Raw genomic sequence first — 23,264 nt, forward strand, 5'->3', positions numbered from 1 at the left:
AAAATGTGGAAAACAGTACTTACATAGATGACAAAGCCATCATCAGAAGATACTCAAGTACACTGGGGACAGACATAACAATTGGTAATTCAGGAATTGGTAATTCAGGAATCCTGACCTTCAGAATACAGAATATCCTGGACATAATGGAGTAAAACATATTAAAGACATTTTCTCAGTCTATAGAAATAAGAGTTAATTGTACCATTTCAGCCTGGACCGTATGGATCCAGCCGTGTATAACTGTACTTGGTATCAAACCACTTTATGCAAATTAGGTTAAACATACAACACATTTACATTCCTCCCTCCTTTCCCCCTTTTAATCTCCAATGATATTTTGGATGCTCTGATAGTTTTTTTAAGAGCAAAGTTCAACTGAGTTTTAATAGTTTTAAATTGGGTTAATAGAAATAGTATCTGTTACTGTCAAAAAACTGTTCTAGGTGCAAAGTTGGGTATGATCAGTCCTGATGTGAAATTACAGAATATTGGTGCTTTATAGTACATTGGGAGGATTCCAGACTACTACTGAAAATTGTAGGTGTATTTGAAAAACAAAGGAGACTCAAAGCAATACTAGTAATTCTTAGCCAAATTTATAGGTTCCAATTCTGATCCAACACCTGTCGATTGGGGCATTTTAGTATAGATACCTGGCATGCTGCTATTATGGCAAAGGATGAAAAAGGAGTTTTGGGACTCATAAGAAGTAATAGGTGCATACAAGCAACTGAGTCTGTTAAAGAGTTGCAGCTACTACTGTACTTACAAAAATGTGTCCTGGCCAACTGAGAGTATAAAAGAGTTTGGACTGCTAGAAACACTGAGACCAGAATGAAGGCATAGGTTACTGAAATAACAGTAGTTCTAATACGTTTTAGTGCAACTGCAAGAGATGATGGGCACAATGGTTTTCAGAGGAAGAAGGAAGAAAAGAATACAACACAAATAAGAGTGATCCCAGGGCCATTTAAGGTGGTTTTACTTGGCAATCATATAAAACCTGAAGAAACTGGGTGGAAGAGTTTCCACTCTAAGAAAGTATATTGCACTTAGCATCTTTCAAAGCTGTCCTTCTGCTTTTGCTGAGAAACAAAATTTTATGCTAATGAGTACTGTTCAGTCTTGCTTCCACCTCTAGCTTTATCTTACATTATTTCTTTTTTAACTAAGGATAATGCAAAGTTCATACATCTCTTTTCAGGAAATCATTATGGAGAAAAAGTGACAAAACAAAACATTGGTTTTGTTTTATGATTCCAAACAAACCACTTCCAAGATCTCAGTGACACTAACATATTAGAATAAAATTAAAATAGGCAGAAGGGATATACACATTAAAAGTCAACAGAAAAGAAGCTTGAAAAAATTTATTTAAGGCTATCATTTAATATCCTTAAAGCTTAGCCTTTTTATAACAAAGGTTTCAACAGGGATATTCACTTCTCAGACATTTGCAACTGCCAGACCGTTAAAAATATCGCATATAATTGAAAATTGAATCATTGTATGTCAGCTTTTTAGAAAAATAATTTCATAAGTAAATATAAATGGAATTATTTCAGTCATAATAAATGGAAAATATGAAAATGTGGAACTTTCATAGTCTTAAAGCTATTAAGACAGCCATCCCTCAGACAACAGGCATTCCATATATATAGTCTTTTGGCAACACTAAACAACACTACAATTAATTCCTGGCATGCAAGGTGACATAGCTTTGTTACACTGAATGTAAATGACAATACAGATTTCAGAATCTCTTAATAACTGGCAGTTGATGAAGATCTTCATTTATCCCATTTTTATTCTACATTTTTACTGGTATTCTTCCAAAAGATCCCTGGGGAAAAGAAGAAAAAAAAAAAAAGGCAATTAGAACATATTATAAATCTCCCAAGATGTATGAAATACCTGTCAAACATTTTTTCTTGTTAAGTTAGTAGATGTTAGTTCCACAAACCCCTCAATGCCTCTCTCTAATTACAATTAGAGACAACAATTACTCTGAAAGGAAAATCTTTTTAATAGTCCCACATAGATGATTATCTTAAACTGTTTCAGTGCTTAACCACAAACAAACACAAAAATATGAAAAAGTTAGTCAAAAATGTGTTTGAATGATAACTTCTACATTTTTTGAGACAGTATGTCTTGTATCAGATTTTCAAGATCAACTAGTGATTTTGGGTCCTTTAGGAGTCAAAAGACTAAAAGTAATAAACTTTTGCAATGGATATCCAACATTTTAGAAAATCTTGCCATTCATAAGTGCCTCAAGTGAGCATTGTATTATTTTTTTGAAATCCTTTGCTAATGTTAGCAAATAATCCTAAAATATTAACTTGTTTGCAGAGCTCAGATAGAAAATGTTGCTTTTCCATCAGCAATTACCTATTTACAGGAAAATTAAAAAAGGGTTCTTAAGTTGTTAGCCATCAGGAACTCATATAGCAGTACCTTATTCCCTAATGTCAAGCCACAATTTAAGGCAGTTTTACATCACAGTCTTTAAAGAATAATGAACTTGGTGTCATTTTCCCAATAAACATTTCTGATTTTATAATGCCCATGGCAAAGGAGAATTTTATTTTTCAGTAATTTAATATGACCTCACTTCTGGTAAGTGGCAAAACTCCCCTGAAGTTAAATAGGAAATTATCAAATAGGTTCACCAGGTTCACCACTGATGCAAAATACAATTTGTATTTGGAATGGCTTCTGCTTATCGTGTCTTATCATTGTTCAGCATGTCTGTAAAATAAAGTTTGTAACATGTTTACACGTATATCTCAATAGTTAAGAGAAAAATGAGCTGTATTTTCCCTACATGTGACAAATACATTTAAAACCCCAGTATATTAATATAAATATTATCAAAATTTAAGCACCTTTGGGTAACTTTTGTGTTAATCAGCCATTTTAGGAACTCTTTGGCAGCCATGTCATCCAGGATTTTGTTGATATCACTTGTGAAAGTGCCATCTGCGTATCTTCGGCCCATTTCTTCAGCTACAAGAGTTTTTTCTGGGAAACTTTAAAGGGAAGAAATTATGAAACAATTTTCAGATCAAAATAAACAAACTGTTTAAGAGGGCCTTATTACAGGGTCTTAATACATTTCCTGTGGTTTTAAGGAGTTAAAGGTTGAGCCAGATGTTATGGCCAAAGTATAGCACGAAGCACATCAGAACATATTTTGAAGCATTATTTTAACAACAGAAGGAAGAATAAAAGTTTCTCTTTACCAGGCAGGACTCTTCATTTAGGTAAGTCTAGATTCCTCTCTATCATTTTTTTGAAAAAGCCATACATGCAAAACCATAACTCAGTCTACACTAAGTAGACTAGGCATCAATAAAACTCACAGTAGATTTACTAAGAACATTTTTTAAAAAGAAATATCAGTACTAAAACATTATAGTCAAATTTTCAATCTTTTTTTGTTTGATTTACAAAGTCTTAGTTTTATACTTACAATTATATTTCATAAACGTTTAGACGGTAAAAGCAGCAATTTGGGAGGGTGTAAAATACCTGAATTACAATCATTATATGTATAAAATCTATTTTTTTTTTTTCCACAATTGAATTTTGTATTTGGAATCAGATCCTGATTCTTGCTCTCTTCCTTTTTTACCACTGGAAAACTGTTGTGCCAAGGGCCTTATTTAGAAAGCTTGTTTCAACCCATCAAATAAAGGGAGATTTTAATGGGTTCCAATAAGGTGTGCTGATACTGAAGCACACTATGCTCTGGGATCAGTGACAGGCAGACCGTCTCTTTTCATTAATTGATTTTAGGGAAAGCTATATGCAAGTCTGACTACAAATAATGCTAAATACTGGGAAGCAGGAGGCTGCTCTGTGTAATTGTCCATATAGGTTTCTAAGCTCAGTTCATTAGCTCAGTTGTAATCTCTTTCTTACAAATACTAAAAAACCCTATCTCTGTTCATGAAAATGAAAAGTACAGAAAAAACAACTGCAGATCATTATGAAGTGGCACCAGCCTTTCCCTTATCTGTATAGCTGACCTCATTCATTTAACCCAGGAAATCACTAATTATTTTTTTCAGGAAATCATCATTATTTCCAAAATTTACTTTTACCTAATTAGACTTCCTTGACTACAACACACAATCTTGTCTTACAGATGATATTTTATTGTCATTGTTATTTATTATCTTTATATAGAATGAAAGACTTACATAATACTTTACAGCTAGTAGAATATATAATTATAGGATGAAATCCTTGCCCCGAAGAGCTTACAGTCTAAAGGCACATATAAATACAGAACAGTTAAAAAGTGGGCAGTGTCATTTGCATGGTGTAACTCCTAACCCTGCAGAGTAGGAACTATGATAAGACAGAAAGTGCCTGAAGGAGACTGAAGTTAAGGCTGTTGCAAGTGTAAGACTAACACAAAAAAGATACAAGATCATGAGTGAGCTAATGTAGTGAATAGGTTTTGAGAAATATGCAATATGGAGAGCAAGATAAGCATGAAAGAAAGCAGAGATGTAAGTAAATCAAAACTGTGGAGCTGTGAGTCCTGGAAACTGTAAACCACAGCAAAAGAAGTGTCTTAAAAATGAAAACAAGATATAGTTGTAGGAAATGATGGTTACTTTGGCAGCAGCAGCTTGGGGAGAGTTTGTCAATCATAGGAAGAGGAAAAGAAGACATCAGTAACTGCTGGGAATAATCACCAGAGCACGGACTACAGCTGTGGTGGCAGTGACATTGGCAAAAATTTAACCTTGGAAATACTGCAGAGTGAAAATTGACTGCAGAGGTTGGGAAAAACAAACAAACAACAAAAACAACAAAGGAATTTAAGATGACAGTGACTTGAATTATCTCAATCAATGAGAGCTGAGACTGTAAGCAATCTTGTGTGAAGTGGGAAAGGTGGTAAGTAGAGGAAGGTCTGGTTTAGTTTTAGATATGTAGACCTTAAGTATAACTTGACCTTTCAGAGTGTAACAGCATACTGAAATGGTTTGTTTCAATGTGTTTGAACATAGTAACTTAAAATGGTAGTCTAACACCCACAGAATGTCTTCTATTACAAAAGGGAAACATGAAGTACAGCAAGAATCATCAAAAACACATCAAGATTTCATCAGACTTGATTTCTAACCTCGAAAGCAAGGCAAAATTTAGTAATAGGAATGGATGGATTCTTACTCTCTTCTTCCTCGTCCATTCACTAACCAAGCAATGAATTCTTTGGCAGCTTGACCTTCCAAATAAGAGGTGATATCACTGGTGTAGGTGCCCTCAGCATGTCTCTCAAATTCAGCATGACGCTTGGAGATTGCATTGCTGAAAGAAGAGCAGTACTGTAGCATCAGACTGTATTTTTTAACTTCTATTAATTTATATTCCCCACTAAACCAACATTTCTTATTAGAGAGAGGGGTTTTCTTTGCTTCTGAAATTACTCTTGCTATTTTTGTCTTTCAATTCTAAAAGCAATGCCTGTGCTATACAGTACAGTTTTGTGTAGAAATAACCGAACTAGTTCTAAACAAATCAAATTAGGTGCTGAAAGCTTAAAGAGCTGCATTGGAAAGGCTTTTTGCTAGACTAATTAGCTCTGCTCAACAAAATTTATAGTATTCTACAGATATACTTTTTGTTACCTCAATAAGACTACTCAATGAGCACTCACCTAAAACTTTCTTTAAGACTGTCCTCCTGTGTTCAGCACAAACAGCCAAACTGTTCAGATTTAACCCCTTTTAATATCAGTCCGCTGCACTTTGAATTGCTTTGTGGACACACATCATTCCAACCAAGCAATAATCTTGGAACAATTTCAAACCTGATCATCTCCAGCTTAATAAAGAAAATAACCTCCCCCCCAACATGCTTTTTTCTCTGATATAGCAAAATTATGTCACACTGGCCCTTAGGAAAACAAACTACACTGAGAAGTAGACATATGTTGGCATATTTTTCCCAGATAAGTTCCCTTGAATTTCTATTTCAGAATTCGCTAATTTCTGCCCAATTTTCAGTGCCTCTAGCACTTTCTATTATATTTTGTCTTCCTGAGATTTCACCGTTCCTCACAATTTGGTACCATCCGCATTTTCCATCAGCATGCTAACTCTAGTTTGGAACATTTTTGATGAAATGTTGATTTTGTTGATACATGTTTCACTGAAGCTCAAACATTATCACAGATTTTGTATTATATTGACAGTGTTTTGAATGGAAAGATCTTTGTGATCCAAGCTGCCCTCTCCGGATTTTCTAACAAAAGGTAAAATGAATATACGTATTTAAATCTATTTTGCAAAAACACGTAGTGTTTTGTAGTTATTGTTTGCTCCAAATTTTGAAAACCTCAAACCTTGTCCCAGAATCATTGTCAGGAAACAAAATTTTGACCTCCAGCAGGTCTTGTATTCTCCTTTTCTGTTATGAGCAATTTGTATAAAATTTGACAGAATACTGAGGGCCAAACACTGTATCATGTTTTATCAGCCCCCCAAAAGTTGGTGCCTGGCAATTTACCTTTCCTTAGTATCCTAATTGGTTTTCTTTCCCTTAACACAATGATTTCTGGCAACCTTTTTTGTATTTGTATTTTTTTTTTTATTCTCTACTCTCCTTTATTACTTGGTATGTTCTTTGCTAAAATCTGTTGTTCTCATGCCATTGCATTCCCTGAAGCCATTGCACACAGCTATAGCACAGAGGTACAGGAATAAATGCCAGACGCTTTCTTTCCTCATAAAAAATGGGTGCAGAAAAATTTCTTTTGATAGGTATTTCTTGTATTATGTTAACATTGTAGAGAATACTAGTTTTCTTTCTTGTTTAACAGAAAATGAGGTTGACTTGTTTTTGAGTAATGAGTTGTGGCAACCAGAATACCTTGAGAGCTGGTCCGGGAATTTGTCATTCTCTTTGTCCTCCTGTCCTTGTTGGCTGTAGTGGAATTCCAAAATCATTAGATCATTATTACCAGTACATTGCAGAGTATGCATGAGCATGATAATTGGTTATTATTTAAATATTATCATAAACAACCAAGACCGATGGATGAATATAAATACTTGCAGACTTACACATTTAAGGAAGAAATTCTTTACTATGAAGTTAGTGAGGCACTGGGACAGGTTGCCCAGAGAAGCTGTGGATGCCCCATCCCTGGAAGTGTTTAAGGCCAAGCTGGATGGGGCTTCGAACAACATGGTGTAGTGGGAGGTGTCCCTGTCCATGGGAAGGGGGTAGGAATTAAATGATCTTTAGGGTCCTTTCCAACCCAAACTATTCTATAATTCTATAATTTAAATTAATACAATATCTAGAAATTATTACTTTATATTTTAAAGGCTCCCACAGGGATTTAAATGGATTTTTTTATTCTGTGGACAGATCTTTTCTAGAACACAGGGCATAGAATTACATGCTCTTACATTATCCTTGCTCTCAGCTTGTTAGCTTGTGTTTAAGCAAAGTGTATCTTTAAAAAGACACACCAATTTACACCTTAATGGTATATCTGTAATCCAGCAGTCAATAAGGATTAAACCTTAGCTCCCTTTTCACAAATGAAACTTCAGGATTAGAGTAACCATGGAAAGTTTTATTAAGGTCCAAAGGTGACATCTTTATATTATCTTTACTGACATGATTCATATTGAACTAAGTTGGTTCACTGAAACAATCTGTCCCAAAGAAGCTGATACAGTCTCAGTTTGAGTGGTACATCAGATACACTTGATTTATCCAAATCCTTTTGACTGATTTTGCATATAGCTCTCATTTCTAATAACATATTAATGATATATATAAATTTTCCTTAAGCACATTAGTCATTTGATGGTTATACATGACCTGTGATGGGAAGCTGAAATCAAGAAACTGAATTCAGACAGGTACTAGATTTTTGGCTGTTTTCTGTATGTGGAGATCTATAGCAATGTGAGCAAAAAGGCTTACCCATTTCTTTTAGTGCTCATTAACCACTGCACAAAATCCTGAGCTCGTCTGGTGTCCAAGTACTTGCTGTAATCACTGGTGAATGTACCTTGTGAATGACGCTTCACTTCATTCAGCTGTCTAGATTCATCTAATGGTTCAGACTGGGAAGCTTTGAAAGATCTGAGAAAAGTTTAGAACCTGTTAATAGACAATGATTATAGTACATTCTACACTGACTTTTCTTTTAACAATATCAATATAGTGGATTGGATACGGCACAGTTACAAGGTCTTCTTGGATAACTAAGGCAGCTATTGTTTGAAGTAGCGAAACTTCTGTGCCTTACTTTGCAGGAATAGTAGATTCCTGCAAAGGATTGATAGAAATCCAATGGTAGATAAAGTACTTTGAATAATATATGTCACTGTATGTTTTGCTTTGAACTATAAGAAAACAAAGTTAAGGCCAAGGCTTTCTAGAAGTTGATCAACAGAATTTACCTTGATTTCTCCTCTGTATCCTGAAGAGGATTTTGCCAGCTGCCTTGAACTATCATTAAAAGGAGCCCAGCAACAAAATAAACACTTTTCATTTTCATTGCCTGTAAAAACAGAAATAAGGCAACAAAGAAAAATGTAATCATCTTTACATACCACTAAATCAGTTATATCAAAAAGATCCTTAATGCTGATCTAAACTTGAAGATATTGAGACCTTGTGTAACTGGATGGAGACTACAGTGCCTTGGGTAGGCATTCAAGATGTAATATCTATTCCTATCTTTAACCTTTAGTCTGTGTTCCAGACTGCAAGGTGAGTGGAGACTAGCTGCATCCTCAGTTTCTTCTGTAATATGAGTATAAAGGTCTGTATCTCCTCTGCTCTGCATTCTTCTGATGGTAAATATTGGATCAGTTTCTGTAATATTGTTTTACAGAAGAACTAGGGTATTGCTGTGACTTTTATATTTTTCCATCTGATTTACTAGAAAAAAAAAAAAAAGCAGCAAATTGCTGTCAAGAACTTTGTCACATCAGCAGATCCTCATTCGTTCTTCCTGACTCTCCACACTCCTTTATTTTTTTTCCTTTTTGGAAAGAAAACCTATTGCAGTAGTAGGCCTCTGGAGTGAATGATTTATTGATAGGTGAGGTGTCTCTTTAGTACTTGAATTAGTGACTGGTTTACTCATACAAGTAGTGCAGTTCACTTTTAGTGAATAGTCACCAGTGGGAAAAATGTTCTTCTTAATTCCCTATGTGCTATTATTTTCATTATTTAATGTACTAATATTAGCCTGTTGACATACAATCCTGAAAAATGAAATGTTATTCATTTTGGGCTCCCAAAACCCTGTGCAAAAAGGACTACGAGCAGCTAATGGCTAACAGTCTCATAAGTATTTTGCACTGAGGGCATCTGTATAAACAGGAAACAAGAGGAAACCTACTTAAAAAAATCAGTTAGTATTTATTGTTTATTAGTTTTGATCCCTTAAATTTCTGGAATGACTGTATAGAAAAGAAAATGAATTTAAAATGTTAGCTGCTTTAGACCTTGACAAAGAAATTACATATACCATTCATTCAATGAGTAAATGTCAATTAAATGAATGATGAACAGTAAATCATTCTAACTTGAAAATCAGTATAGATCACATTAAAAGCAACAGAAGTTGCAGTGAGTTCACAAGAGCAAAATGTCACTGGAAATAATATCATCATCATGCACTTGGACTGATACTTGAGTATTTGAAAGAGCCTTTCTGCCATCCATGACATTTTTCTATGGAAGTTTATGTTACAGCCTGAAAAACATAATGATAAATGAAATGAGTGCACTGAAGTAAAGCTATACGTGGCAAACCAAGGCCCAGCAAAAAAAATAATAATAAATAAATCTCCCCAGTAAATGTAATCTGCATTGAACTCCTCCAGCTCCAATGTCTTTGTTCGCTTAAATTCAATGATTTATAAAATACGGCAGCCTGAGAGAAAATATGTCTATTCTCTGTGGTAGTGCCTTGCTGCAATAGGCTGGATTTAAATATACTATGGGCTGGAGGAAGCCATGTGGAAGTTTTGAAGAAATTATATGTAGAGAAGGTATAGATTACTCTGTTTTGAGATTTGAACATGGTTCTGCAATAAGCCATGCAAAAAGTTTATTCCAGCATCAATAGTCCTGCTGCTGTAGGACTTCTATTCTATCCCACTAGTATGCCCCAGCTTCAGAGAAGAAATTTTTTTTGGAAGTTTGTTTCTTCCATCTATTATAAATGAAGTTGTAAGTCTCGACTGTTGGCAGACATTTTATCTATGGTTAGGAATACATTGATTTTAGTATTTTGTGAGATCTAATTTTTAAGATAGTCTTAATGAGTAATATAAATACTATAATACCTCAATGCCAGTATCAAAATACTGAGGTATTTTGAATCTAAATCTTAATAAAATCTTGATAAAAAATGGGAAAATAAATTGATCCTGGTGGATTGTACTCTAAGCAATGGAGAGGATTTCCCTGTCTCCATCAAAAGCTACTGACAATATATTTGTTTGCTTGCTTTTCCTAGTGTGTATGGTGACTTTTTTCTGCCTTCTGTAATGCCCTGATATATGAGATTTAATTTCTACACCTACATATATCCTGCCTATAGTACCAACAAATAAAGCGTAATCATTCCATCTTATTATAACCCTAGCTATAGCATAGAACTCACTTTTTGCTGTTTCATTTGGAGCTGTAATTTGGTGGTGCAACACTGACATCCAATGTCAATCCCACAGAATGCATAATTTCACATTTCTTAGTCTTCCAACAATGGAACAAAAGCTTTGCCTTATTCTTTGTGAGATGACTTTGTTATGATCACAAAAATGGTTTGGTTGCAATCTAATGACCCCCCCTGCTATCTGATAGAGCTATAAATGAGTCTAGACACCAAATAGAGTCTGGCTATTGCAGCATACATGAGTAAATTTCCCATGCTTAATGGTACACAAGCAGACTGTTATACTTCTCCTTAATCTGATAAACTAGAAAAAGTTGGGTACATTACAGCTTCCTGTAGCATTGTTAATCATGATGCAGTTTTATTATTTACATAAATTATTTACATAAATGTAAATTACTGACATAGAATGAAAGAAATAGCCTCATCATTAATCCAGTCTGTTTATAATAGTATCAGACACCAAAAGCTATTCTTTTATATAAAACTTAAAAATAAATATTCAAAGCCCATTGCAATCAGTGAACAGATTTTCAGTTCTCTTACACCTCACTCCTACAGAACCTGAACAGTACTGTTCACTGGCTACCATTGGCTACATTATGCCTTAAGAATATGTTTAAAGTTAAATGTATGTTTAGTTTCTTTTCTAATTTTTTTTTCAAGAATCAAAATCTGAAGATATATAGATGCAGTTTTTAGAAATTATTAAAATATTCAAGTAAGAGAATTCTGTCCATTAATAAAATAAGCATTTCAAATGCACTGACCAGCTGTTAAACTTACGTCAAATTATTATCTCAAAAGTTTAGAATCAGTTTTGTTTGTTCAATGTTTAATACTTGTTACTTGTAACCCAAATCAGCAAGAGCAGTTTTCTACAAGTTAAAGGAAAAACAGTATTAAAATAACAATTTTGTTATTTTATTATTGGGAACAGAAACATATTTTATAGAGAATGAGATTGTCAGAAAAAATATTAATTTTTTTAGTTTATTCCTGTTAAAAAATATTTTCCAGATAAGATATTTGTTTTTAGTTATTTTAGTCACTAGTAGATAACTGCCAAAATACACATGATCTTATTGTCAGGGTGCAGGAAAACTAGCTAATCTTACCGCCCCACCACCAAAAAAATAATAATAAAAAAACAACAACCAAAACCAAATAAGTTTATTCCTATGCATATTAAACTAATCAAATTTTTTCTTTTCTTTTTTGATTAGAGATAAAAAACATAACATACCACAGTTTGAACTGCCAGAAAGTATATAATAAATGTCTCTCAAATATCGATCAGAAACTTGTAGTATTGAAAATATTGTCTTGTGATATCTATTTTGCATTTGAAATTAGAAATTTGTATTATTTCCTTGATCAATCTGTTTTCTAGTTTTTCCCATATATTTTATTGCAGATATCTTTTCCACACTACAGTTTTACATTATTTTTGTACAATTTTAACTAGCTAAATCTTGCTGAGTTTTCAAAAATGAATCTTTCAAAAGCCAGATTTGTTTCTATTTCCAGTTTAAAAATAAAAAGTATGGAATTACATCAGCAAAAAAGGGAATAGTTTCATATGAAAATGTATGAATGAGTAATGTAGATTTCTATTAATATGAAAATTGCAGATAGCATTTATTTCTAATTATTAATAACTTTTCCAAGTAGATGTGCTTTACCTACTGCATGCCTTGTGTAAAGTTCTGTAAAAGATAATGGTTCTAGTATAAGGAAATCCATAGCAGGCCAAAAAACTTAATGAAACTTTATAAAATAATCACAATAGCTTTTGAAAGGTTTTAGCTTTTACTTTTATGCTATAAAATATCTCTCTGAGATCTTGTAGTGATAGGAAAATTACAGTTGTTTGAGGCAAACCAATCTGTAGCTAGGGCAATGGAGTGGCAATCTCTCGGGTGATGGAGTGGCAAGCTGTCTTGGACAGTTTTCAATCAGTGTCTATATAAACCCATTTACTTTGTTTGCATTATGCCAACTTAATCCCTGTTGATTCATATTTAGAAAGTAGCTGCAAGGAATGAATATTTAAAGAATCTAAATATATGATATAAAAATAGATAAAATAAATATGAGATAAAAATATAAAAATCAATAATTATTATTTCACATTTCAATTCTTATTACAATGCCAGTCTTTCATTTTTACATGTTTACTCTTCCTTCCTTCAGTTGCTTCTGCAGTCCTAGCTGTTGATTTCCCAATTTGGGATCATTCTCTGTTGAACTAATTCAATAGATTAAAAGATTTAAATGATGATGTCATTAACTTCAAACATTAATGAGTATAACCACAGAAGAAAATACCAATTTGTTGAAAGCCCCTGGACCTGTATTGTATTGGACAATGCAATACAGAAAATGCACTCAGCTTTCTCAAACAAACTGTACTAGTATTTCACGTAAATCTTACCTTTTTATTCTTTGAAATGATATGTAGCAGTTAGAGTGGCTACTCTCTCTTCTGGAACTATGGAAAGCCTTGAGGATCCTGAGATCTGCCTAGCTGCCTCTTTTGCACAGACTTATATATATACTGTTCAGCTCTAGTAAGCATTACCAGAGTGCATCATTGCTGACAGTTTCCTTATTCAACTTAAAAAAAAAAAAAAAAAAGAAAAGAAAAAAAGTCATCATATTTGCTATTCATTTCATTTGATAATTTTACAAGCAATTTCACACATTCATTCTGCTTACTTTATGACATCAATGCTAACATGGATTTGCAAAAGGAGTAAGGTAGCTATGTCCAAAGAAGTAAATATCAAGCAGAAGGGCATTAGGATGATAAACACTTAGCTAAAGGTGCATTGGATTAAGGTAGCAATTTCTCCAGATTCTGATTTGCCACATTTAACATTTAGTATTGAGCAAAATCCTGGTCCTGTGGACATTACTAATATCATTTAACCTAACAGTTTTATCAAGATTTATAAATTTAATACACTGTTAACAATAAACAGCTTTACTACCCCAAAGTGCTTGGTTAATCCTTCAAGTAATCCTGTGCCAATATAATAAGCATGAAGAAATGTAAAGTACAACAAGGATGGCCACTCACCATACATAGACATGTATGGACATACATGACCATGGACAGGTCAAATTTAATGAAAATATTTGGTTACCCTTAGATGTATTATGCCAACTCTATTATATTAAAATTCATACTCACCGAAGAACAGTATGCCAAGCTTTCATTGTAGATTGAGTTTCACACTGTGGCCTACGGATTTATACAAGATAAGCCTTTTGCTCATGTGTCTCCAATCCTACAAGGAAATAATAATAATAAAATACAGGTGTAAGTTTTGTGGCGTGTATGTTCTGTACAACTACTATCAAGATCCTAAAATATTCAATAATAAATGGGGGCAATTTCATGTCTGTGATGGGGCAGCATTGCTGAAGACTCTGTTCAGTGATCTGGTGACCACAGGTAGGAGAGATTGACACAAAACTCGTCAGTTGCCCTTGCAGCTGAAAAAAGTCTGCCACTCATGAATATGGTGATTTTATCCTGTCTATGAAGCAAAAAGTGAGATATCCCCCTTCAAGAAATTCCTATAGAATTTTAAGGACTTTTTGATATATCGTGATAATCCTTTATAAAATGAAAAAGGGCACAAAAAAAAACGAAATATAATTATCATCTATGCATCTATACAATGCATTCCAGGAGAGATATTAAATATGAAGGATTCAACCTTGAGTTTCACTTCTGCTCAAAAGTGGGAAGGGTCTGGAATCATGGTGGACATCTCACTGAACATAAATGACAGCTTATGATCCAGTCTAGAGTGGCCCATTGTCTAATCGTGACACAAAAAATACATACTACAGTACACCCTCTTATTTTCCCTAACACTGCTCCTTGCAGCCAGCAAAGAATCTTCTTCACTGAGGTAATTTTCTGCTGGTTGACCATAGCCAGATTGGCATAGCCCATATTGTACAGCTGAAGCAGTATATAAACATAATAACCCTATCATTACAGTGGCGAACAAAATTAAACTGATCCTTCCTAGAGTTCTACCCTAAACGCCTTGTTGTATTACACACTCCCAGTACATCCACACTACAGGTGTAGAGAAACACTAGGTCTTAATACTCAGTCTACAAAATCAATTTTAGTTTTTTGGAGTGTTAGTGTATTTTTTTCTCTGCTCTTGGATCCATGTACTAAGATTCATGGTACCATTTTGTCATTTCTAGCTAAAAAGCAAGTGACTTCTGATGCTGCTAAAAAGTTGAGAGCACTGCTTCTGAGTCTGTCATCATTGCCTTCACTTAGTTCCTTCAGTCATTTCAGAAAGCCTTACTTGCCAATTTTGTCAGCCTCCTTTTTAATTACTACTTCATTTTCTCTATTTTTGACATTCTCTTCCCCATGTCCTTTTTCTCCCTGCTTGTTATTGTATTATTTTCTCTCTTCCAGACGTTCAAAGTCATGGAACCCCAGTTATTGATTAGCATAGCATATACAAATTTGCATAGATATTTATCAAATTTGGCTTTTCAGACTTTTTTGTTTGAAATGATCTATTAACAACCCATCTCCATATAGCAACCTTCCCTAGGCAAATACCAGTGTAATATCTAAGACGTGGTACCAAAGGAACCAAAATAAGCCTGGAAATTACCTCATGCTCAAAATCTAATTGTCATCATGAGATGTCAATCTTACTGAGATACTTTTTTTTCAAAATTATGTTTTTAATCTGCTTTCGATTTCCAATGCAAAAGCATATTTTGAGTGCAATTCCTACACTAAGTATTAAAAGGCACTCTCTCCACTTGGGCAGCTTTGCGTGTCCTGCAGGAAGGCATGTTCCCCAGCTCTGCAGTACCCCGATACGACAGCAGATGGTGATCAAAGGGCCGTTTAGATCGTGTTTTTTTTTTTTTTTTTTTTTTTTTCGTCAGAATATGACACAGTTATTTGTTGAAATGGACTGCTACAGATGTTATCTCATTGCATGTTGAGTTAAAGATGCATGGATTTCTAAACAAAGAAAGAAAATAAAAGTAAACAAAGTAAGAAAATACCTTCCCCTCCAGGAAACAGGCACTTCTTTTCTTTTATCTCTGTATATTTTCTTGTGTCAGTTAAAGTTCCTTGTTCACAGTAGGATGATTTCAGGAAGAAAACATATGAGACTCAGTGCACCTCATTGGGCAGGCTATAGCATCTAGCAGGTCATCTAGCATCTACAAGATAACTGCCTGATTACTTGTTTTTCAAGTGATACACATACAATAAAAGGTACAGGAAAGAAGCGAACTGTCATCAAGAACTATGCACTTGTCAGTTGCCATAACTGAATCTAGAGAAATACATATTTCAAGAGCACAGCAAACAAGAAGATAGAAAATTGTAATGACTCTGTGAAACATGCATATGTACACATCCTGAACTAAGTTTTTTCCTTTCACATCATAAAATACAAGTTTGCTCCTCTGGGCAAAAGTCAAGGGCTCAATCCCTTCTGTCTTTTAGTTCATGTATGAGACAGTACTTGCAAATGAATCAGACTAAGAGACAGAACCTAAAAGTAACCCGCCTTCAGGAAAGTTGCATCTTAATGTTTTTCAGGTGTCACTTGGAGACATTAAAAAATTGGTACCTTGGGTTCACTGAATTTGGAGGTGATCAAAGTTTCCTACACCATCATCTCAGCACAAGGTAATGACTGCTATTAGGGACAGCATACTGCACTTACTGGACCAGAAATCGGGTGGGAAATTACAGATGAGGTAAAATGAGAAGACTTCTTACCACTGAACCTAATACCCTAGCAGCAGCAATTCCAGCTGGCATGTTTTTTTTTTTTTTTTTTTTTTTTTTTTTTTTTTTCCCATAAAAATAGGACCAATACACTGGCTAACATACTCTGAATATCATACTCTTTCAAGGATGTTTCTTTTAATTCTTTAATTGTTGGTACAAGAAAAAAATATTTAAAAACATTCAAGATTTGAACGTTTTAATGAATTAGGAAGTTGCTTTTTGAAGTGAAAAAAAAACAACACTGCAAAATGCTTAAAAAAAAAAACACACAATTTCTCTCTTTTATTTTTTTTCCTGTTTGTTATTGTTCTGTTTGTTTGTTTTGTTTTGTTATTAGCACTTTTACATATAAATCTAAAGAAGATAGGAGAGAGGGGGCTGTATCTTGGGGTGTGACTAAAGGCCCACAGCCTTTTCTTTAGTACATTGCACCAAAAGCCCTCTCTCCATGAGTTCAAAAGCCTTCTCAACCATGAGTTCAGAGGCTTGAATGTGAAGACCTTTTTGTTTTCTTATCTTTGCTACATGATAATCAGGCAGAATGGGCCTTCATTCTTCTTCTGGAAATTAGTACAACCTATACATGTAAACACATACAAACATAAAACATATGGAGCATAAATCTTACACACACATGTGTGTGTATACATGTATAACACAAATGTGTACAATAAGTGTGCAACTCCATGGCTACACTTTGGAGAGCAGGAGTGGCTTTCCGAAAAGAGAGATTAGTTTAGGGTCTCCACACCATACCACAGCATGCAACTCTATGCTCACTGCCATGGATATCTATGAGTTTGTACCTCAGGAAACAGAGTTATTGTAACTATGCAAATATCCCATACTGTCTACTGACAATAAATTGGAATCGCTCCGTTTGAAATCAATGGAGCTGCATCAATTTGCGCAAGCAGAAGAGCTGGCCAAGTATGTACTAGTTACTTTACATTCTGAGAAGACAATGTTCATAATTGAAAGTAATACCAAATGCTCTTAGCAAATACTATGAATTATTCACATTAAATATAGAGCATTCAAATGACTATGAAATGTACTAAACAGCTGTGCCTTGTAATTAGAACTGACTGGCAAACTGGAAAATATTGAATGTAGTCTGAATTTTACTTGATATCTAAGTAAAATGAGACACTAACCATGTTCTGGATCCTGGCTGGAGTTATACTTGATCTATTAATGATGTTTTCTCTTCAAACTTTTTCTTCTTTGCATACGTAGCAATCTCAAGTGAAGCAAATAATGCAGTTCCATGTTTGAGGCATGAGAAATACTATATGTTCATTGATACATACAGCATGATATTGTTCGTTGATGCATACATACCCACAACATTAGGTAAATGATGAAAATGCAGGTTTGCTTTGCACCTCTACTGTTATTCTGTAAAAGTTAACCAGGATTTATAGTGGAAACACTATACTGGAGTATATATAACACTATAGTGGAGACTTGTAAACAGCTCTGTCTGTGGCTATTTTTTCATTCAGAGAAAATACCAATGCCCTACCTTTAGAGGCTAGTATACCTTGTTTATAAGAGTCTCAAACACAAAGTTTCTTTGTCTGAAGTGATATTTTTGGGTATCTTGAGTGTGAGAATATTATTGAAAAGGGAAAAGAAAATAGGGAAGCGCTCAGCATTTTCTGAAAAATGGATCCTCTAAAATGTCCTAGGGTAGAAGGCAATACTTTGAGGACTGTCTTTCATCAGCTTGGAAAAACTTGTGAAAAGCTATCGTTTCTTAATTTCAAAGTAAGCTGTGTTCCAGCATTGGCTTTTACATAACATATTCTATATTTGCAGTATACACATATACTTTCTATTCATATATAAAACCAACCCTTTGTTAGCTTCAGCTTAATTCAAGACATAAGAATAAGTGTGTAAAGAAGACAGAGCCAGGCTGTTTTCAGTCATGACAAGTGAGAGTACAAGAAGTAATGGGCACAAACTGAAAACAGGAGGTTCTGTCTAGAACAACTTATTTACTATGTGAGTGAATGAGCACTGGCACAGATTGCCCAAAGAAGGTTGTGAAGTCTTCCTCCTTGGAGATATACAAAAGCTGTCTGGACATGGTCCTGGGCAACCTGCTCTAAGTGGCCCTGCTTGAGCCATCTAGATAATCTTGGATTGGACAAAAGGTCCTTTCCAACCTCAATCATTGTTTGATACTGTAATGGTAGGTTAGAAATGCCCTGCATCATTTCTAATGAATGACTGCATCATTACCTGTTATTAGCACAGGACAGCTACTTTGACATATGTTGCATATGTTTGTAAGTTTTTTTTTTTTCTTTTTCTTTTTTTTTCTTTTAAGCACTCACAGTATCCTATGACATTTTTTCCCAGGTCATCTGTCCTGGTTTCAGTTAGAACAGAATTTTCTTCCTAGTAGCTGGTGGAATGCTGTGTTTTGGCTTGGGATGAGAAGAGTGCTGATAACACCCCGATGTTTTAATTGTTGCAGAGCAGTGCTTATACCAAGCCAAGGACATCTCAGCCTTTTGCTCTGTCCTGCCAACAAGCAGGCTGGGGGTGCAGGAAGAGCTGGGAGGGGACAGACCCAGAACAGGTGACCCAAACTAGCCAAAGGGGTATTCCATACCATCTGACGTCATGCTAAACAATATATAGGGGTGGCTAGCCGGGGGAGGGGGCCAGACTGCTCGGGGTTAGGCTGGGCATCGGTCAGCGGGTGGTGAGCAATTGCATTGTGCATCACTTGTTTGTACATATTATTATTAGTAGTACTATTATCACCATTGTATTATTATTATTATTATTGTTATTATTATTTTCCTGTCTTATTAAACTGTCTTTATCTCAACTCACGGGCTTCACTTTCCATTTCTCTCCCCCGTCCCAGAGAGGAAGGGGGAGGGTGAGCGAACGGCTGCATGGTGTTTAGCTGCTGGCCGGGTTAAACCACGACATCATCAAAATACATGGTTGCTCATTCAAAAAGCTTTCAGGTTCTATATTATTCCAGCAACTCAGTGTAAACGTCACACTCTGCTGAAGACATATTCCCATTCTTTGGCAAGAACACTGTATAAAGCAAATAAATTAACAACATGAAAAACAAGTAAGCAAAGATGACAGCAGCATGATGCACTGATTTTTTTATGGTTTATCCCCACAACTGCTTCCTACAAGCTAAAGTAAATGTTGGACAGTTTGGAAGATGTGTACTCTGATTGCCTCAGGAAATAAATAGACATACGGGCAAATTAATGATGAAATAGCTAACACATCCCTTGGGAAGGAGGTACCTTCTGTTATTTTGTTTGACACATTTTCCAGAAACGTCCCTTATCTCAAATGCTTCCAGAAGATTCTGACTACCCAATCTTCTGTGACCCAATACAATGCACTGGTCACAAAGACCTGTGACCAGTGCATTGTATTATTTTATTACTTGTAGTATCCACAATGGGTTGGTTTATCTGGTCAAATTTCTAGGGCTTGCAGGATTTTCCAGAAGTATAAATAAAGTATAAAGGTGCAGAAACTTAACTATAACTTAAATATAAATTAATATATTGATATTAATGTGAGACTGATACCATGCATTTTGAAAATTGCTCTGGGTACTAACTGACATATTCAGACATCTAAAACCTTTAAGCATCTGCTACAAGAACCTGATTTTCCTCTCTTTCAATGCAAATTTGCAATGGTTTCTGTAGTGTTGTATCAATATTACAAACTGAGAGTTAAATCTCAGTAATTTCAACTGAATTGTATTCCTTATTTGTAAAATAATCACATTATTGAGAGTATTGTTGTTTACAGCAAATGCACATAGGACCATGTAATCAACATCTAATTAGCCCCACTTCATGTTATATTTGCTTAACATTAACTTTCTTAAAGCTATAATTTTTTCCTTTAACCATTATAGCAGTTGAGTTTTAATTACATTACCAACAAAAAGCTCATTAACGTCACATAATTGGCAGTGTTTCCAAAAAAACCTGAACTAATTGAGTATTTTCTGAAGAGTTCCCATCAAAGTATAATTTAACCATTACAAACAGCTTGGCAACTACATTTACATAAAGATGTCTGAGGAATGTTCTCATGTGCGGAAAATCAGATTTGATATTGCCATTAACAAAATGAAAGAATCCGTTACATAGCAAATCATTTCTACATTTTAATGATGTTGGCTAAACCCCATCTTTTTGTCAAGAGGGTCAAATTAAATGCCTTGCTCTTCCACAAACAAGCAGCAACCAGTCTCAAAGAGTTAGGAAGAAGCTTTCTTTGTGTGAAGGCTACTCCACAATCTTTTTCAGGTTATTTTGTACCCTCACTAGCTAATAGCAAAGATGAGATACTACATTAGACAGATGACAATTCTTATGCAGTAGGCTAACTCAGAATTTTTAAAACATGTGACCAGAGAATCATTTAATCTAAAATGGATCTCCTGCCAGTTATCTTGTTCATACTCTTATATTATGACAGGACTGATTTAATTACTAATCAAAAGGATACATGTGTTCCAATCACTATTAGCTTCTAAAGTTTTTAAAAGACTCCCTAAAAATTTTTTTTACTGGAAACAAAGCAAAGCAAACATGCAAAATCCTTTGATTTTTTCCCCTCAGTCTGGGATGAACAATATTAGAATTAATGTGAATGACAAGGTGAAGATTAAAAGCAGAGTAATGTGGCTCACATAATTTGAACACAGGCAGAAAAAAACATTGAGATAAAATAGCTATCATGAATGTCCAGCTTCCATATTTAAACCTGAACAGAGTTTAGCAGAATCAGGGTTTCAAGGAAGAGCTTAATAAAATTTGAACACAGCATTCAATATTCTGGCTAATTATCCATACTTCGGCTTCAAATATTGTGTGTTCCTATCCCTGCTTGGATTCTTTCCAATAAATTGGAAATATAAATGTATTTTGAGAAACTGGTTCTTATTAAGAAGTTAATTAGGTACTTGCACGACTTTCATTGTCCTTGCCCATTTTACAGTTATAGTTAACAAACGCAAGTGTATTCATTTGGCAGTATGCCTTCACAACGGACCACCTAGCTTTGGAATGCAGAATGTAGTTTAAGCAAGATGGCAATAAATGCACGTACCATGTTACATTCTGATTTTATTTTTTTCTATCCAACAGGTGTTAAATGTGCCAAAACATGTATTAGCACAACATCTGCTAATATACAATATAAAAAATGGATGTAAACATCAAGTTTTTAACTTCAGAGTTCCTGCTATCAATCCACCTAAAAACTACATAACCCAGGCACTGTTATCATTGCATTCTCCCAGAGATGTATCAGATGCCTTAGCATGCTCTGAAGAGCTCATCTATTCTGACAAAGAAAAACATTGTTTGAGGAAATGGGTCATATGTGTGTAGAGGTGTTTGCTGGAAAGGCCTGGAATTCCATGGTTCTCATCAGTATACCACTGAAAAAGAAGAAAGAAAAAATCCATAAAGCCCCTACGTTATCTCTTCAATTCTGTAACGGTTAAGCAATTCCACTATTTCATTGCCATATAGAAGAAAGTACATGCCTCAAGTAAACAAAGAGAGGGACCTGCTATTTTTTTTTTTCCTTTTCAGTAGATTCTACTATATAGAACAAAGTTTCTATACTTTCTGTAATCTAGGAGTAAGCATTACTGCCTCAATACTGGCAATTCTGTTGTATAAAGTTGGGCAAAAGAGTTTTGAGATGCCTTTAGGGATCAAATGCCCCTGCCATGCTACGAGGCCTTGGCAATATAGGAATACTGGGCTCTCAGCAACAGCTTTCACCTAAATGTTATGCATTTCTGTTCAACACACCCTGCATTACAGCAGGACCCCAACCATTATGACTGATTACTGCAAATAAGATATGAATTTTGCTAACTTCTTAAGAAATAATGGTTAACACCTAACTACAGCAGGATGGTTTGCTATTGGAGACTTTTCCATGTCATTAGAAACAGGAAGAGCAAAAATCATTCGGTCTTCTCATTTAAGGAGTAAGAGACACCTTTGGGTTGCAAAGTCTGATCCCTTTGTAGTGAATGTACTAACCTGAAGCTTAAAAGTAGGTTGCTTTTTGCCATGCTCCCCCTTTTTCTGCTCATTTTTTTTTTTTTTTCCCCCTCATCCTGGATACAGTATTTGGATACTTCATTTTTTCCCCTATGTTTCACCTCCTGCCTGTGGCAGGCATGTCCAGGTAAAGAGAATCCATCAGAAGCACTGATGGATTTGGTCCCAGAAGCCAGCTTTTTCATCTTCTCTTTTACTAGCTATCAGCAGCTTTTATAAGAAGGCTGGATTATCATTCTTCTCCCTGGCTCATTTTAAAAGCCTCTAAGTTATTCTTTATGAGAGAAATTTCATTAGCATACAAAGGGGAAGAGAGAAAGAAAAACAAATAAACAAAAAGAGCAGGAAAATACTCTGAAGAAGGAATTACTTATAAAGAGTAACAAATGCACTAACAATTACTAGATTTTGAAGAATGTTCTGTTGAACTGGGTTCTTAAAAATGTCACCAAATATAATATCAACTTATTGATAAAGCTATAAAACACTGTTCAAAATGAAAAATAATCTGTTATTTACCATTGCCTGGAAATCCACTTGTGCGTTAACCAGAGCTTTTGCAATTTGTGCTGAGTTCTGGAAATGTACATTATCTGAAAAAGGAAAAAAGTGATTGGCTGTTGAAACGTGTAAATACCACAAAGCATAAAATTCTAGT

The 23,264-nt window shown here is 34.7% G+C and overlaps 2 protein-coding genes across 2 annotated transcripts in view; both read right to left on the reverse strand.

Moving 5' to 3' along the window:
* Positions 1–1,358: 1,358 nt before the first annotated feature.
* On the reverse strand, positions 1,359–21,493 carry GCG (glucagon). The gene is made up of 9 exons (XM_068687700.1): positions 15,761–21,493; positions 13,887–13,983; positions 13,125–13,306; positions 8,454–8,554; positions 7,972–8,133; positions 6,901–6,954; positions 5,200–5,337; positions 2,895–3,038; positions 1,359–1,846 (listed from the first exon to the last, which is right to left on the reverse strand). The coding sequence occupies exons 4-9, from the start codon at positions 8,549–8,551 to the stop codon at positions 1,822–1,824; spliced, it is 621 nt and encodes a 206-aa protein (XP_068543801.1). The 5' UTR covers positions 8,552–8,554; positions 13,125–13,306; positions 13,887–13,983; positions 15,761–21,493; the 3' UTR covers positions 1,359–1,821.
* A 138-nt stretch (positions 21,494–21,631) lies between these two features.
* Positions 21,632–23,264, reverse strand: part of LOC137859044 (prolyl endopeptidase FAP-like) — a 37,803-nt gene continuing 36,170 nt past the window's right edge. Inside the window, exons 25-26 of the mRNA XM_068687697.1 lie at positions 23,126–23,199; positions 21,632–21,966 (exon numbers count right to left, since the gene is read on the reverse strand). Of these exons, the coding sequence (XP_068543798.1) occupies positions 21,865–21,966; positions 23,126–23,199 (176 nt within the window). The 3' untranslated portion in view covers positions 21,632–21,864. The remainder of the gene's footprint in view (positions 21,967–23,125; positions 23,200–23,264) is intronic.

The sequence above is a fragment of the Anas acuta genome, chromosome 6 (assembly GCF_963932015.1).
Source record: "Anas acuta chromosome 6, bAnaAcu1.1, whole genome shotgun sequence".
Classification (NCBI taxonomy): domain Eukaryota; kingdom Metazoa; phylum Chordata; class Aves; order Anseriformes; family Anatidae; genus Anas; species Anas acuta.